Here is a 16,321-nt window from a genome sequence, read left to right as displayed (position 1 = left end):
AGAGGAAACAGAGAGGCTCTGAAGGAATGTATGAGTATAAGCTGGGCCAGAGAAAATGGTAATGGAGCCTGGGCCCAGGGCCAGGGCCACCGTGGCCTTCCTTGGCCCTGGACCGCATGGTCAGGTAGGCTTGCCTGAAGTCCCGTGTGCCCTCTCCCTGAAGCTCAAGAAAAGATGCTGGATTCCTCTGGGCCCCACCAACAAATAGGGAATAGACACGGGGGGAAAAAATCAGTCCTGTGTCTTTATTAAAGGGAGTTAGAAAGAGACTATACCTGGCAACCAAAAGGTGAAATACTAGGCAGAAAGATGGGTTGGGCTCAGGCCCTGGGGAATCAGGGCAAACTGACGGCCTGGGAGGGGCCAAGGAGACCAGTTCCCGGCAGCAGCTGAAGAGATACCCAAGGGTGAGCTTTCAGGCACTGGGGCAATCAGCTGGTTCTGCCGGGGATGCAGGGTAAGTTGGGCTGGCCTGGAATTTCCCTGAGGCCACACTGCCTTGTCTACCTAGATCATCCACTGGTCCTGATCCTGTTCGTTGCCTTCCATGTCCACCTGGAGAGAAGGCTGGGTGTAGGTGGGAAGGGGCCTCAGCCACCCAGCCAGCCCCAGTCCCAGATTCTGTCCGTCTAGAACCAGAGTCTCTGTACCCCTTTGTGACCAGTTAGGTCAGGGGCAGGCGCCCTCCCCCACACCCCTGCCTACCTCATTGACCTCTCCATCATCAGGTGACTCATTGTAGTCATTCATCTCATCCATGTCCTGCATGTCTTCATCATCCTCTGAGTCCTCTTCACTATCTTCGTCATCATCTTCATCCTCCTCTTCCTCGTCATCATAGTGCTGGTGAGGCAGGGGAGAGCCTATAGGCTCTATAGGGCTGCCTGGACCAGTTCAAGGGCTGGTCCACTTGAAGCCAGTCTCTGGGAACAATGAATGACCCTCCATTCCCCAACCTTGCCCCACCCCTTTGAGTCTAGCAGGCTGATGCATGTTCTGCAGAACCTTAGTGCTGGGTCCAATGGCCACCCACTCTCCACCCAGAGCTGAGGACCACAACTGCTTTGAGGTCAGAGGCAGGACCTTCACAAGTAGAGCAGAGCTTTAGTCCACCTGGACCCCACACAAGCCCTACCTGCTGGAACCACTCACCTCTGAGGCCGGCTTGCCAATAGGTACCAGGTTGTTGTCTTTCTCTGCGATGCTCTGGAGCTGTGGCCAAAATGGGAGGCCAGCAGGGTCAGGGCCCGAGCAAGACAGGTCAGGGACATGGGACTGGCCCACATAGCCCCTAAGATGACCCCTCAAGTGTGGAGAAGTTTCCAGTTTCAAGAAAAAGTCAATCCCTTTGTCTCCTGTCATCTGCCACTTAACTTATAAACTTGATCCAAGTTATAAGATCCACATAAACTCTCTGGGCCATGGTTTCCTCATAAAATTATGGTGATGGTGAAGTGAGAGTCAGTCTAGAATATCGCATCTACCAGGTCCTCAATAAAGTCAAAATTATTTCCTATGCTTTAGGGAAAACAGCCTGGGCTCCAGTGTGGCCCAGAAGTCCCATGGGCCCACAGAAAATCAGAGTCATACAAAGATGTGAACCTAGGCCACCTGCCTCCCAGCTTGACTGTTCCCAACTCAGGGCAAAAAGCTCCTCCCTGACTGAGGCTCCAGCACTGGGCTAGGTCCTTACTCACCCAGGCCTGGTGCTGTTGTTCTTGCTGCTGCAGCTCTGTCTCCTCCACACAGGGTCGATCCAGATTAAACCACAGTGTCTCAGTCACACGGGGGAAGAGTGAGGGAAACAAGGTAGACATGGCTCCTAGACTGAGGTAAAGGGCCAGGTGAATCCAGCTGTCAGATGTCTTTGGTTTGGGGTTTTATTTGGTTACAGTTTGATTTGGGGATGGGGTGGAGCAGAAGGTAGCAGGGAAATAGCTCTTTTCTGTAGGAATCAGACAGACCTGGGTTTGAGTCCTGGCTCCACCACTTACTAGCTGTTTGACCTTGGCCAAGTCACTTGACCTCTTTGAGCCTCAGTTTGCTCATCTGTAAAATGGGGAATAATAACAATTATACTACAACCTCATAGTTATTCTGATAATTAATTCACTTTATGGAGAAGTAAAGCGGTTTAAGCTGTTCAAAGGGGGGGTAAGAGAATGGAAGCCAAATGTGGAGTTATGAATCTGGAATGCAGTCTGGCATAACAAAATTAGACAAAATTAGAGGTAACAGGGCTCTACTGACACTATCTTTACCTCCTCCAAACAGTAAGACCTCCTTTTGCAGCTCTATGATGATCTGTACCATACTTACCCAGTATCAGAAATTTAGGACACTAACCACCTCTCTTATGAACCACAGCTAAACTGGGATGGGGGTGGGTACCATGTGCAGATAGTTCAGAAAGACATTCTAAAAGCATGAGTAAATGGATAAATAAGTAAATGGAGGGCTGAATGAACTAACATATGACGGAACAGGTAAATTCGGCACAGATTAAGCAGCTGAGGGGGCTGACCAGAAAGGTCCCAGAAAATCTGAACGAAAACCTTTCACCTCACAGGAAAATTGAGGCCCTGCGACAGGTAACGACTGGCTCTAGGTCACAAGTGAGTTGGGGCATCGAATTCCCAGGGGGAAGAAATCGGGGCCAGGCACTAGAGGAGATGAGCAGGAGAAAAGGACCTACATCTAGTTCTGCTTTTGCCCTAAACTCATTTGACCGATCCTGGGCCAGCCGCTGCCCTTCCGTGAACCTGGGCTTCCAGGTCCACGTCACCAGCACAACAGTCAGTACCCACCCTCACGCCCCGTTAAGTAGGAGAGGCCAGAAAACTGAGGCTCCGAAAGCCCACCCCTCGCCACAAAGCTACCGCCCATTCTTTGCTTATTATGATAATGACCGCGGGGTGGACCAACACGAAGAATGCAGGGGCGGGATTCGAACAAGCATTTGCCCTTATAGGGTTGCTAATCGCAAAAGGATTGGGGCCTGAATAGGGCCAATTAACTGGAAGAAATGCTGGGTGACAGAAAGTGACACCAATGAGTGACGGATCTTGGGCGACGGGGTGGGGCTTAGCCTCGAGGAAGTGGCCAATGAGCTGGAGCTCTTTAACGTTAAAAGGAGTCTGAACCTGGAGCTCCTGAGAAGCCGGGTCAGGGCCACGGGGTTTCTCTGGGGGAGGGAGAAGAGAAGGGGCAAGGAGACAGCGGCCGTAGCCTAGCTTCTGTACTTACCGCGCCGGGAGGCGGCAGCCGGCGGCGACCCGGAAGCACTTCTCCTGGCCTGAGCGGAAGAGCCCGCCAGAACACACGAAGCACCAACGCATGCGCCTTTGCTCTCCTTTTGTTTCCCGCTCCCGCCCACCACACCGGATGTGACGTTACACACCTTAGTCACGTCCTTGAGGTTGGATATTTGCCTGCTCTATTGGCCCCTCCTTGAGCCTCCGCCCTTCGGCCGCCCCAGCCTGGCCCCTCCCCAACGGCGCCATTTAACCCCGCCCCTTCGTCCCTACCCAGGATCTGGTTGCCAACCTCTGCTGAAAAATAGCCGGCAGCAACCTGCTTTAGTACTAGGGCAGTTTGTCCTGCCGCGTCCCAGGAAAATTCGTCTGCTTCTACCCCAAAATCGCTGGGCGATATTACGCCCCTTCTATCTGTTCTTTCTCACATTCAGTTTCTTGTTTGGGCGCATACATTCATGTATGACTTCAACAGAAATCATTGAGTCCCTACTATATTCCAGGCTCCGCCAGAAGCTGGGAATAAATCTAGAACACGGTCCCTGCCCCGATAGACCTCACAGACCAGTGGAGAATCCGGACTCTGCAGACCCACAGTGGACTCACTGGTTTCTTAAGCTTGTCCGTCCAGTTCTGCATTGGAGTTCATGTATGGGTTTGAGTGACTGACTAGTCAGCCTCAGGGCACTGCTTTTAGGGAAGTCATGCCCTCTCCAGGCCTGGGCTAAATACCTTAGTGGTCAACTTCGTCATCTCTCCCAGTCCTTTGCTGATGCTTCTGTTATAGTAACCTCTCACTCAGCCTCCCCTTCAGAGGTCATGCCCTCTTGTCCACCGGCAGTCCTTCGAACCCAACCCCCACTAAGCTCCATCACTCACCAGCCTCGTCTAGGGCTAGCAATCATCCACTCCTGACCACACCAGATATCTGAACTTTAACAAGTCCTTTTTCTCCCAACCTGGATACCATTTCCTCTTCAACCAGCTTCATAAACTGCGCAGCCTTTCTATCCTGGACTGATGTGAGGATTTGATGAGATTACATGTTTAAGAGGTAGTGTACTCTGTATATTAACATGATTATGTTTCCAACCAGCTCTAGTTGTTATAAAGTTCTTCATTAAAGAGTAAAATTTGCCTCTTGGAAATGTCCACCTTTTTCATTCATTCAACAAATGCCTACTGAGTGCCCTACTATATGCCTGTTACTAGTCTAAGTACTGGGTATACAATAGCAAAACAGACCCCCCAAAAATCTCCATGCAGCTTCCATTCTAATGGGAGAGATAAATAATAAAGAAGATAGATAAACAAAACATATAGTTTTAAGACTGCAGTAAATACCTACCAGAAAAAATAAATCAGAGAAGTGGGGAGGGGAGAGGTTTTATTTAGGTAGGGGGCCAAGGAAGACCTTATTAGGAAGGTGACTTGAGTAAAGGTCAGAAGAAAAAGATGAGGGGGGCACTGTTCTGATATTTAGGGAAGAGCATTTCAGAGAGGGAGCAAGTGCAAATGGTCTAGAATGGCTGGGGCATAGTTTACTATGGTGAGAGCAGGAGATGAGGAGAGAGGTAGCAGGAGCCAGAGAATACAGCCTTGCAAGTTACAATAACGACTTTAGCTTTTACTCCATGTTGAGAATCCTGTGACAGGTTTGGAGCCGAGGATCCACACAATTTGATTTACATTTTAACAGAGTTACTCTGGCTGTTCTATGAAGAATAAATTCAGGAGGGAGAGTGGCAGAAGCAGGGAGATCAACTGGGAGCCTATTAGAATAATCCAGAGGTGGGGGATGAGAAGTGGTTGAATTTTGAATATATTTAGAGGGTAGGGACAAGAGAGCTTGCTGACAGATTGGATGAGGAGTATCTGAGGAAGAAAGGAGACAATTTTTGGACTGAACAACTGGAAGACCAGTGTTGCCATTTCTTGAAATGGAAAAGACAAGGGAGATGTTGTCTTGTGGGGGGAACTATCTGGAGCTCATTTTTGGATGTGTGGAGTTTGAAATGCTCGTTGGAGTACAGATGGTGAGAGGGCAGGAGGAAGAGGGAGCAGGAGGTCTGAGGTCAGGGGAGAGATCTAGACTAGAGATACCAATTTGGGAGTTATCACCACACAGATGGCATTTAAAGCCCTGAGACTAGATGAGATCATCAAAGGAGTGAGTGTAGATGGAAAATCGTTTCCTTCAACATTCAGCATTTAAGGAAACTAGGAGAAGCAGCAAACCAGACTGAGGAGGGCCAAAAATATAAGTAGAAAAGCAGGCAAGCTGGGCGATATCCTGCAAGCCAAGTAAAGAAGGGGTATCAGGAGGAAAGCATCTCTACTACAGCCTTGTTCTGTACAAATTGTTTCTATTGTTTCTATTCGTTTCCCCAGCGACCAGGATTTCTTGAGGGCACAGACCTGAGTGGTTTCTATGTCCCCAGGACTCAGCCTGATGTCTCCCTTCTCCTGGATCCCTTATCTGTTCTTCCTGTGGCCTATGTGCCCATGAGTCTCTCCTCCTTTTCCTTACAGACTCCCGACCTCCAACATCCTTTGCCTCCCATGCTTCCTGACAGCTCTGGCCTAATGGAAAATCCCCTGTAACCTAGGGTTTCTTACCAAAGTCTTCAGCCAGGTTCAACAAGCCATGGTGACTGGTTAGCTGGGGGGAGGGGAAAAGGGAATGGGAGAAGTGGAAATTTTGCGTGATTCCCTATTTTGGGCTTGGGCAACTCAATCAATGATGGTGACATTTGTTTTACATTCATTATGCATCATTTAACCTTGCTGAGTGTTTAACTTACTTTTATTTCAAGGATAATAAAACTAAGATGGAGAGGTTAAGAAATTTGCTTCATGGGGCGCCTGGGTGGCTCAGCCATTAAGCATCTGCCTTCAGCTCAGGTCGTGATCCCAGGGTCCTGGGATCAAGCCCCGCATCAAGCTCCCTGCTTGGCAGGAAGCCTGCTTCTCCCTCTCCCACTCCCCTTGCTTGTGTTCCCTCTCTGGCTGTCTCTCTCTGTCAAATAAATAAATAAAATCTTAAAAAAAAGAAAAAAGTTTGCTTCATATTCTTTCATTTGTTCCACTCAACATTTATTGAGTGCCAAGCAAATGCCAGACACCATGCTAGATCCTAGGGACAGAAGCAGAAATAATCCCTGTCCTAGAGAAAAATATAGTCCAGTGAGGACTAAAACAATTATAGACAATCAGAGGAGAGGGTAGTAAATGTTAAAATCAATGTATGTGGAGAGTATTATGAGATAACAGAGGAAGGAAAAATGAATCAGTCCTGGAGAAACTGAGTTTAGACTTTTGTTCCAGGGAAGGAAACATGTGAAAGGGCCTTGAGGGATGAGTAGGACTTTACCTGGTAGACAAGTGGGAGAAGGCAATGTACAAAAGGCATTATTACCTTCAAGGACATGGAGTTGAAAGGTGATGATGTGTTTGGAGAATAGTGAAAATCCTTTCTGGCAGAACTAGGTATCTGGGGATAGAGAAAGAGAGACAGAAAGAATGTTAGGAGGACTCGGATGGGAAGGGCTTTGATGGCCCTGAGATGGAGTGGACAGGGTGGGAGTCAGGCATCCCGGGCCTTACCTTGGCCTTACTGCTGACTTGCTGGGACCCAGGCAGATTCCACTCATCTCCCAGCTTCTGCTTTCTCTAACATAATATCCCAAACACGTCTCCAGCTCTAATGTGAGTCCCTGGAAGATACTCCTCAGACCTGGCCCTTCTGTCCTGAGATACGACTTGCTCCTTCATTGTGTATTTCACAAGCCAGCCCTGGGCCGAAGGCATGAGGTATGACAGGGATTTCTCAACCGTCAGAAATAAGTCCAGAGCCCATAGGCTGGAGAGGGCAATCCATGGCTCTGTGCAGAGAATTCTCCAAGCTCCGGGAAGGGTGAGAGCTGAGTGATGTGAATACAATACCTCCTTGCTACTTGTTCCTGAAATGCACTGAGTGCATTCCTGCTCCAGAGCCTTCCGGCTTAGGCTTACGGTTCCCTCTGCTTGGAACACACCCCTCTGGCCATGTAAACTGAACGTTGTTTCTTTTCTTTTTTGTAAAGTTGGTGCCTGACTTAAGCTTTGATTACTGAAGCATCCAATCCATTGCCACCTCCCCTCCACTGAGGCTCCTCTGTTTGGGGGATCTTGGCTGATTTTGATAACTGATCATTTGGGCCACTTGTCTGTTCTCGTCCCTCACTTTATTTTTTTTTTAAGATTTTATTTATTTATTTGAGAGAGAGAGAGAGCAACAGCAAGAGCACAAGCAGGGGGAGCAGCAGAGGGAGAGGGAGAAGCAGGCTCCACGCTGAGCAGGGAGCCTGACTGGGGCTCCACCCCAGGACTCTGGGACCATGACCTGAGCCAAAGCCAGACGCTTAGCCGACTGAACCACCCAGGCACCCCTCTTCCCTCACTTTGGACCGTGAGATCATGACCAGAGCTGAAATGAAGAGTCCGGTGCTCAACCAACTGATCCACCCGGTGCCCCTAAATTCTCACTCTTATGTTTTAAATTCACTAAGAAAGACTGAGCCCTCAAAACCCTAGGGCCCCACCATGGACCCCAATAAAAGCAGAACCCCAGGCCCACATGCTCTGTCTACCGGTGCCCTCCCTGGGTGGCCCCAGGCCTGCTGTGTCTCATCCAGGTTCTGTAGTCATAAATCTCTTCTTCAAAGTCTCCTGATGGTCACCGCTGAAGGGCATCTTAAAGTAAGAACCACAAGAGCCGGTCCAACCTCCACATTGCTTATGGATAGGCTGAGGCCAGCACAGAACAGTGGGTGTGGCTGGCAGGACTGCATGCTGCACGTGCAGTTTCCTGCCAGGAATGCCCTTTGTCACCTGTAACTTGCTGACTAGCCACCTCCCTCACATGGGTAACCCTGTCTGAGAAAGAAGGACCACCTGTGGGGTCTCTCATGCTGCTCTGTGCTTTTGCATATCGCTCTGTGGTGTGCAGTCTGTGGTGTCCAACCCAAAAGGCCACAGATGCCATAATAATCCAACGATCTCCCCAGAGCACCGTGATCAAGCCCATATGGTCTAATGAGATGATTAGACTACCAATTATAAAGGCCTTAATTGGCCATGAAAGTGTGAAAGGATCCTCCACATCTCATGGCCTAGGAGAGCTGAAGAAGGTAGATTGGATCACAAGGGTGCTGTCACTGTCCAAGGAGAGGCTCTGGGCTAAAGGCACAAGGAAAAGAGGAAAATGGGAGACCTCCTCCTGCGACCACTGAGTCAGCGGGTCCTGCCGGGACTGTATGTCCTTATCCCAAAGAGCGAAAGAGCTTTGCAACCGGAAATCAATGGCACCACCCGAGGGAGAATACAACAGAGGCCCCGAGTCTCTGTGATACCACTTTTGATACCCACTGCTGTGGCTCTTCACCCCCTGAGTCGATGGGATATTACGATCCCTGGTGTGATGTCACTAAAAAAATTAATGGACAAATATACATGTCCTGAATATCAGTGCCAGGGCCTGCTAAGAACCCTGACGAGGTACCCCATCTCCTTGATAAATGCAAAACCCCAGGGACACTTCCTGGGTGTTAGCCAATGCCATGCATACCAACGTGCCAAGACTCTGGTATTACGCTCAGAGGCCCAGGGGCTTTTCCCAAAGACCCTCGGTATATAATGCTAGTGGAGGCAGACCCCAATCCAGAAGGGTCTCTTGGGACACCCTGGAAAGGAAAACAGCAACCTAGCAAGAGGGTGTACAGCGATGTCATCTTACATTTTAGGTAACAACATATAAGATGAAGGTAACAGGAAAAAACAAAAAGTAGAAACTGAGATCAAAACTAAAACTTAACTGAAATTCAAACCTTCCTTAGAAGTTTTATGCAGCAGGAAGGCGAGAGGGGAACCAACAGGCAATTGAGAGTTTGAAATGGGCTCTGAATTGCTACTCACAGGTGCCAAAATGCATCAACCGGCCAGTATCTCTAAAGACTGTAAAATCTGTAACTTTCTTAAAGACCCATCCAGGTTATGTGCGTGTTTCCACCAAGATCGCACAGATCCTGAACTCCTTGGCTTTCCCCTGAATGGGCCAGAACCAGAAGCACGCTTCCAGAGTATCCCTGCTACCAAGGGGAAAGCTGGTGGGGTTATTGAGGCCTCCAGTGAGGAGGAAGGGGCAAGTGGGAAGGCAAAGGCCCCTAGAGCCCCCGATATTCATACCAGTAAATATTCTTTTATTGCCTGGCTCCATGCCCATGCTTCCATCGCAGCGATCACTGCCAAGGCTCACAGTGAACGGAAAACACTAGAGGAGGCCCCTCTCCTGCGGCACAAAATCAGCATGATCCAACGGGTTTATCATTTTCATGACCCTAATGACCCAGAGGACTCCCTCTTCATTTCCATTCCGAAGAGGCCCCATTTGACCTTGAGTCCAGAGAATTATTTTTTACAGGGTGCTCTAATTATTACAGGTCGATGCTACTGTATTTTATGGGGACTATCAAACCATCCAAAAGGCACTAAAACTTCAAGGAGAAAACTTAATTCTTTCTCTGTCCCTTGAAGATGCAAATCTTATCATGTCTTTGAAATGTAAACACCCAAGGAAGTAATTTAAGATTACTTGTCAAGGACAAATACAAATCTTAAAAAGACTTCACAAACATTAGTAAAAAGCCTTAGCCATTGGAGCAGGCAACCTTAACTTGTTCCATCTGCCAATTTGGATTCAACTGTTATTTACAAACCAGTTTTATATTAATGTACCTGATTCGTGGCTGATATTTTGAACAGAAGCTATAGGGTCTCTGTGTATCTCTGCATGTTTATAAATGTCTATGGATGTATGATATGTACGTGTGGTATTTTTTTCCTCTCTCTCTAACAAGATGGTATTGCCAAAACTAGTCAGTAAAAGAGCTCTGTTTAATTGGCTTAAAAATGAGCATTTTTTGAAGTAAGTATTCCTAAAACTCAGAAATGTAGAAACTAACCCAAATATTTTTCAAGTTCATATTATCTGGGATAATTTCTGGTAAATAAAAGCTAGTTTAACTTTGGTTTAATTAAAATCGGTGTGTCTTCAGAGTTATCAGCATTAAATTTAATGCAGACATACAACTTTTTTTTTTTTTAAAGATTTTATTTATTTATTCGACAGAGATAGAGACAGCCAGCGAGAGAGAGAACACAAGCAGGGGGAGTGGGAGAGGAAGAAGCAGGCTCATAGTGGAGGAGCCTGATGTGGGGCTCGATCCCATAACGCTGGGATCACGCCCTGAGCCGAAGGCAGACGCCCAACCACTGTGCCACCCAGGCGCCCCCAGGCATACAACTTTTATCCTACCTGCATTTACTGGTCAAATTCATGTTGTCTCTAATATACATTTTGTCAGGAAGAAAAGGAGCTTGGCATCTATGGAACATAAGAACTAGGAAGATCGATAGGGGAAGAAAGGGATAAAGAAAGGGGGGTAATCAGAAGGGGGAGTGAAGCATGAGAGACTATGGACTCTGAGAAACAAACTGAGGGCTTCAGAGGGGAGGGGAGTGGGGGAATGGGATAGACTGGTGATGGGTAGTAAGGAGGGCACGTATTACATGGTGCACTGGGTGTTATATGCAACTAATGAATCATCGAACCTTGCATCAGAAACCAGGGATATACTGTACGGTGACTAACATAATGTAATAAAAAATATTAAAAAAAAAAAAAAGGAGCTTGGGATGATGGCTGACTTTCTGTAGTGTCTAACGAATTTTTTTTTTTTTTTGGGTAATCTAAACATAGTTGTTGGGAGCACGTTAAGTGGGAGAAGAGATTTTAAGTGAACTTTTCAGCAACAATTATGTCTTATAGCATATTTACTTAAAAATAGTTTCACAGGGTGCCTGGCTGGCTCAGTCAGTGGAACATGGGACTCTTGATCTTGGGATTGTGGGTTCGAGACCCACACTGGGTGTAGAGATTACTTTAAAAAAAAGTAAAATCTTAAAAAAAAAAAGTTTCACAAATCTTTGGTAACTTTCACCATTAGAATTTTCCTAAGTTAAAAAAAAAAGAATTCTTTTGCTAAGTTATGTTAAATGATGGAAATTCATTGAATGTCTAGATTATTTCCATCCAAATAAGATGAACTACTGAAACATTAATTGTTGAACAAGTCTAAGCTTACCTACTTTTGACCTCTCATTACAGGGCACTAAAGATAATTGGGTCTATTAGTAAACATGTTCTGTGCCACACTGAAAAATTGTGCTATGAGGTTATGTATGTGACTAGGAACTATTAAATTCATTCATAAATTTGCCAATCTAAAGAACGCTGGTGTAACAGTTCATAACTGCTTGCCTTTTAGTTTTCACTAGAAATTAAGGTTTCTAAGGGTTAAGGTTCTAATTAATACATACAATTAAAGCTCCTAGAACTAATAAAGGAAACGGCTCTGTATGCAAGGAAAGTAGGATATGTTTTTGGCTAAGAGAAGGTATGAGGTATGAAGATGCACTTTTGTTAAGGAAAAAGAAAGTAAATTTTTCCTGACATTAAAAAAAACAAAACTGATTATTCCATAATGGGAAAGAGGAAAATAAAAGACAAAAATCAAACTTCCCCAAATCAAATTCTAAATGAAGTTTTATTTTTTGGTGGTTTTTTGTTTGTTTGTTTGTTTGTTTGTTTGTTTGTTTGTTTTAGAAGGACTTTGGGATTTTCTAAAGGGCACCTGGAACATCTCAGATTTGTTCTCTCTCTGTATAAAGAAAGACATTTAGCGAATTAGGCTTATTCAATGTGTTAAAACAGGGGAAGCATTGCCAAGTAAAAAATAATACTAAAACTTCTTTATGGATATCCTTGATGGGTATATGTTAGTAATATAAGGGCTGCAGAAATTATATGAAATTCCTAAAAGTCTAATATGTAGCATTATCAGTCATCATTCCAGTTACCATCTTAAAATGTTGGGGATCAGAGAAATAACCGAATTTCCTTGTCGATTTCATTAAACAGAACTCTCATCAGACTTTTAACCATGGGCATTTTCCTGTCGTTTTTCATTTACCGTCACTTACTCTTTTACTGGTTCTTTTGCAAAAGTAATTCCTCTTCAAGGAGATTCATGGAAAGGACTCTGACAAGTACAAGTGTCTGATCACTTTCAGATCATACCACTGAACTGGGTAAGAATTTACAGAACTCTTATGAAAAGCTGGATTCATAAAAGTGCTAACAAAAGATCAAGATCAAGAATTAATTACATAGGACTGAAAGAGGACGATGATTATTATTATTTTTTTTTGAAACATTGCTGGATCTTTAATCTTTTGTTTTCCAGATTTAAAGAATTTCTCTTAAACCAGCTATGACAACAATTTGGTAAAGTACATCTTTGTGAACAAAGATGAAAGAGTTTACTTTTTCTTCCTGTCTGATCTCTCCAGAATTTGGAAACTCTCAGCGAGGATTCTTATTTTCATGGCAATATAGTTATTTGCAGAAGTTCAGTAAGGATCTGTTTCCTTGTAACAGGACACAGTTGGAAAAATTGGTTATCTTACCAAGGCTTTGATGGGAATGTCATACTTTAGAGAGATATGCATAGGCTCAAACATGATACCAGATTTAAGGAACTATACTTGACTTTATGGAGCCAAGAAAGCCCCTTGGAAAAATCAGCCTAGCACCTAGCTTACAGGGTTTTAGCAGACCTATGAGGTGCATAAGGAAGGTCATGTCTCGGCAGTCCCAGGAGCCTCAGAATATTTTGGGGAACCTCAAGAAGAGAGGAATTCACTCAAATCTATAGGTATTGCAGAAATCTGACGGCAGATCCTTGGCTTGGCTTCTTAACCTCCAGAGGCTTCTAAAAGTTGTCTGAGATTCCTTATGAAAAGTTCCAGCAAAGCAAACACAAAAGAACCTATATGGTTAATCACTGTTCTTGCTGCATTTACATAAATCATCAGACCAAGTTTAAGGAGACTAGATTTATTTTGCAAACAAACCAGTCTCTTTGATTATTTCTGATAGCAACAGGGGTGACCGTAGAGAGAAAAAAGTACGTTTCAATGGAAAGCTATAGTGCACCCTTGTAAATATCAGATTCTAGACCTGTTGTCTTTGAGGTTTTGTTTTCTACCTGTAAACTGCTGTAAACTGGACAGGACACTAATTCTTATTTCCTCCACTATCTGGCTACAACTCTCCAATCTAACGTTTCCAATTTTTCTCCCACCCTTCTGATTCCAAATCACTGAGAACTAAAACTGCCTTTTTCTTAAAACCATGCAAGCTAAAGTGGGACAACTTGATATACATTTCAGAGAAATCACCACAGCAGCTCATGAATGGGCAATCTCTATGCCTGTTTCTGTGGGTCACTCAGAACGATCAATATTCAAACTGCAAACCAGGAAAACCTATCAGACTGCCCTTGTCTGCCCTCACTCCATCTGAAGATGCTTCATGCCCAACATTGAGAATCCCAACTGGCTGCCTTCAGAACACAGAAACTGCAATTATAATCTGCTCCAATCATTAACCTTGTTTTTTTTTTTTCCTTTGTTGCCATAGAAATGCCTTTTATTAAATACCCAATGCAAATACTTACACCACATAGGCCTAACTTGGAGAACCAACCTTCATCACCACCTCCTGAAAGAAGACAATCCCCTAACTGAACTGACCTACTCTCGGGATAAGGGACTAGTTTGATGAGGTACGGAGCAATCGCCCAACTCAGGACGGGTTCAAACCTACTTACGCCAGATGGCCCAAGACATTAAAATATTCCACAACATTAGCCGAGTCTTTGAACAGGTTGCTAAGCCCCTGAGATCACTAACCTGTTTTCATGGCTGGACCTTTCCAGTTTGGGACAATGGCTGCGGACTGGATTTCAGACAATTGCCTGTATAATTATTATAGCATTTGCTACTATAATCCTATTTAGACGTGCAATTTCTGGGTTACAAGGTACCCTACCCCTGACTTTTAGCATATTGGCTACCCGGCGGGTTAATCTCCTCACCATTGGCTCTGACACCTTAGCATCACAGGGTAGATTAGAGCGTAAACCTTGAGAGTCAGCTGTTCTTTTTTGCAACCCAAATGCCTGACAAGTAAGCTTTGATTACTGAGACATCCTCTTCAAGGACAGCCAACTCCAATAAACACATTGCCAGCAACATGAGCTAGATAAAGAGCCAGGCCACCTCCGCCCCCAACTGAGACTCTTTTGTTTCAGAGATCTTGGCTGATTTCCACTGACCATTTGGGTCACTTGTTTTTTTGTTTTTTGTTTTTCTCTTCTCACACTTTAAATTCCCACTCTGTTGTTGTTGTTGTCGTTTTATTTTTAGTAGGCTCCATACCCCAACATGGGGCTTGAACTCACAAGCCTGAGATTAAGAGTCACGTACCCTACTGACTGAGCCCACCAGGCACCCCCTGTGCTTAGGTTTTAAATTCACCAATAAAGAATAAGCCTGTGCTCGCGCGCGCTCTCTCTCAAATAAATAAATAAAATATTTTAAAACAAACAAACAAATAAATAAAAGGGGCCCCTGCGTGGCTCAGTTGGTTAAGCATCCGACTTCACCAGCAGTCATGATCTCAGGGTTCTGGGATTGAGCCCTGCATTGGGCTCCCTGCTCAGTGGGGAGTCTTCTTGTCCCTCTCCCTCTGCTGCTCCCCCGCCCCCCCCCACGCTTGCGCTCTCTCAAGCTCTCAAATAAATGAAAATTTTAAATAAATAAATAAATAGTGAGCCTGTGAAACCGTAGGCCCCCAACTTTGACCCCAATAAAAGCAGACCCCAGGCCTGTGTGCTCTCTCTGCCAGTGCCCTCGCTGTGTAATTTCCAGGTCTGTAAGTAATAAATCTTTATTTTTTTCAAAGCTCCCTGAAGGTGATTGCTGAAAGGTGTCTTACATTCATAACAAGAACCACAAGGGCCAGGGCCAGTCCAACCACAACATTGCTTATTGATAGGCTGAGACTGGTACAAACCGCCCCCCCATACCCGTAGGGATCCTTTGCTTACTTCACTGTGGCCTCTGCCCAAATATCACCTTGTAGATCTTTCCTACATAAAATAGCCCCTCCTCAGGGAGCCTGGGTGGCTCAGTTGGTTAAAGCATCTGCCTTCGGCTCAGGTCATGATCCTCAGGTCCTGGGATCCAGCCCCGTGTGGGGCTCCCTGCTCGGCGGGGAGTCTGCATCTGCTTGTCCCTTTCCGTGTGTGTGTGTGTGTGTGTGTGTGTGTGTGTGTGTGTCTGCCCCTCCCCCACTTGTGCTCATGCTCTCTCTCTCTCCAGCAAATAAATAAATCTTAAAAAAAAAAATAGCCCCTCCTCTATCCTTCTCTATTCCCTTACTCTGCTTTTTTTCTCCAGAGCACCGTCACCATGTATCTCTCCGTTTGTTTTCTCCCACGTCCCTGCCCTCCCTGGAATTCAGTTCCACGAGAGCAGAGACTCGGTCTTGCTCACTGTGGTTGCCCTAGCACCTAGAACAGCCTAGCACATAGTAGGCACACAGTGGATCTTGAAATGATGTATTGACCGAAACCCTACTGCCACCCTGCTGGTCCAAGGCGCCCTCATCCCAGGCCCTGACTCCTGAAGTCTACCAGATCCAACCGCCCTGCCCACACCCAATCCCTTCCACACACTCCAGCCAGGAGATCTTTCAAAACTGCCAACTGAATCAGGTCCCTCCCCAAATTAAGACTCTTCAATGATCGAATAATTTGATCATCCCTTGCGGTGATGAGGAATTCTGTGGAAATAGTTTGTAAATTTTGTAGAATTAAGGGTTATGTGGCTGTATTAAGGTGAGAAGCCAAATTGTTTCTCAGAGCCTGAAAAAGGCGCTACTGACTCTTGTGGTATATCAGCCGTTAGCTGCTGCCACACATGCCCGGCTCTGCGGTTTACTGTTGCAAGCAAGACTAGACATTAAAATCAGTGGATGCCCGTGTGATAAGGATTGCGCATCGTGGCAAAGTATCTTCCCACAAAATACTGATTGCTCACAAAGGGAGAACTAATAACTA

General features: G+C 45.6%; 1 protein-coding gene across 9 annotated transcripts; it reads right to left on the bottom strand.

Moving 5' to 3' along the window:
- Nucleotides 1–224: 224 nt before the first annotated feature.
- Nucleotides 225–3,388, bottom strand: ANAPC15 (anaphase promoting complex subunit 15). Of its 9 annotated transcripts, none has more exons than XM_034666432.1 (6): nucleotides 3,247–3,377; nucleotides 1,965–2,049; nucleotides 1,698–1,827; nucleotides 1,153–1,212; nucleotides 706–843; nucleotides 225–567 (listed from the first exon to the last, which is right to left on the bottom strand). In XM_034666432.1, exons 3-6 carry the CDS (start codon nucleotides 1,815–1,817, stop codon nucleotides 508–510), a joined length of 378 nt encoding a protein of 125 aa, XP_034522323.1. In that variant the 5' UTR covers nucleotides 1,818–1,827; nucleotides 1,965–2,049; nucleotides 3,247–3,377; the 3' UTR covers nucleotides 225–507. The 9 variants fall into 9 exon arrangements, with proteins under 9 accessions (XP_034522323.1, XP_034522325.1, XP_034522326.1 ...); XM_034666434.1 differs by having other exon boundaries at nucleotides 1,698–1,822; XM_034666435.1 differs by having other exon boundaries at nucleotides 1,995–2,049; nucleotides 3,247–3,371.
- Between the last annotated feature and the right edge of the window lie 12,933 nt (nucleotides 3,389–16,321).

Source organism: Ailuropoda melanoleuca, chromosome 8 (genome assembly GCF_002007445.2).
Source record: "Ailuropoda melanoleuca isolate Jingjing chromosome 8, ASM200744v2, whole genome shotgun sequence".
NCBI classification, from domain to species: domain Eukaryota; kingdom Metazoa; phylum Chordata; class Mammalia; order Carnivora; family Ursidae; genus Ailuropoda; species Ailuropoda melanoleuca.
This window is presented reverse-complemented; position numbering and strand designations above follow the sequence as displayed.

Coding starts and splice junctions, on each gene's coding strand:
- ANAPC15 (XM_011235737.3), bottom strand. CDS start 3,338: ATGCGTTGGTGCTTCGTGTGTTCTGGCGGGCTCTTCCGCTCAGGCCAG. Junction 1,828..3,246: donor GGCTGCCGCCTCCCGGCGCG/GTAAGTACAGAA, acceptor CCTTTACCTCAG/TCTAGGAGCCATGTCTACCT. Junction 1,213..1,697: donor AACAACAGCACCAGGCCTGG/GTGAGTAAGGAC, acceptor TTTTGGCCACAG/CTCCAGAGCATCGCAGAGAA.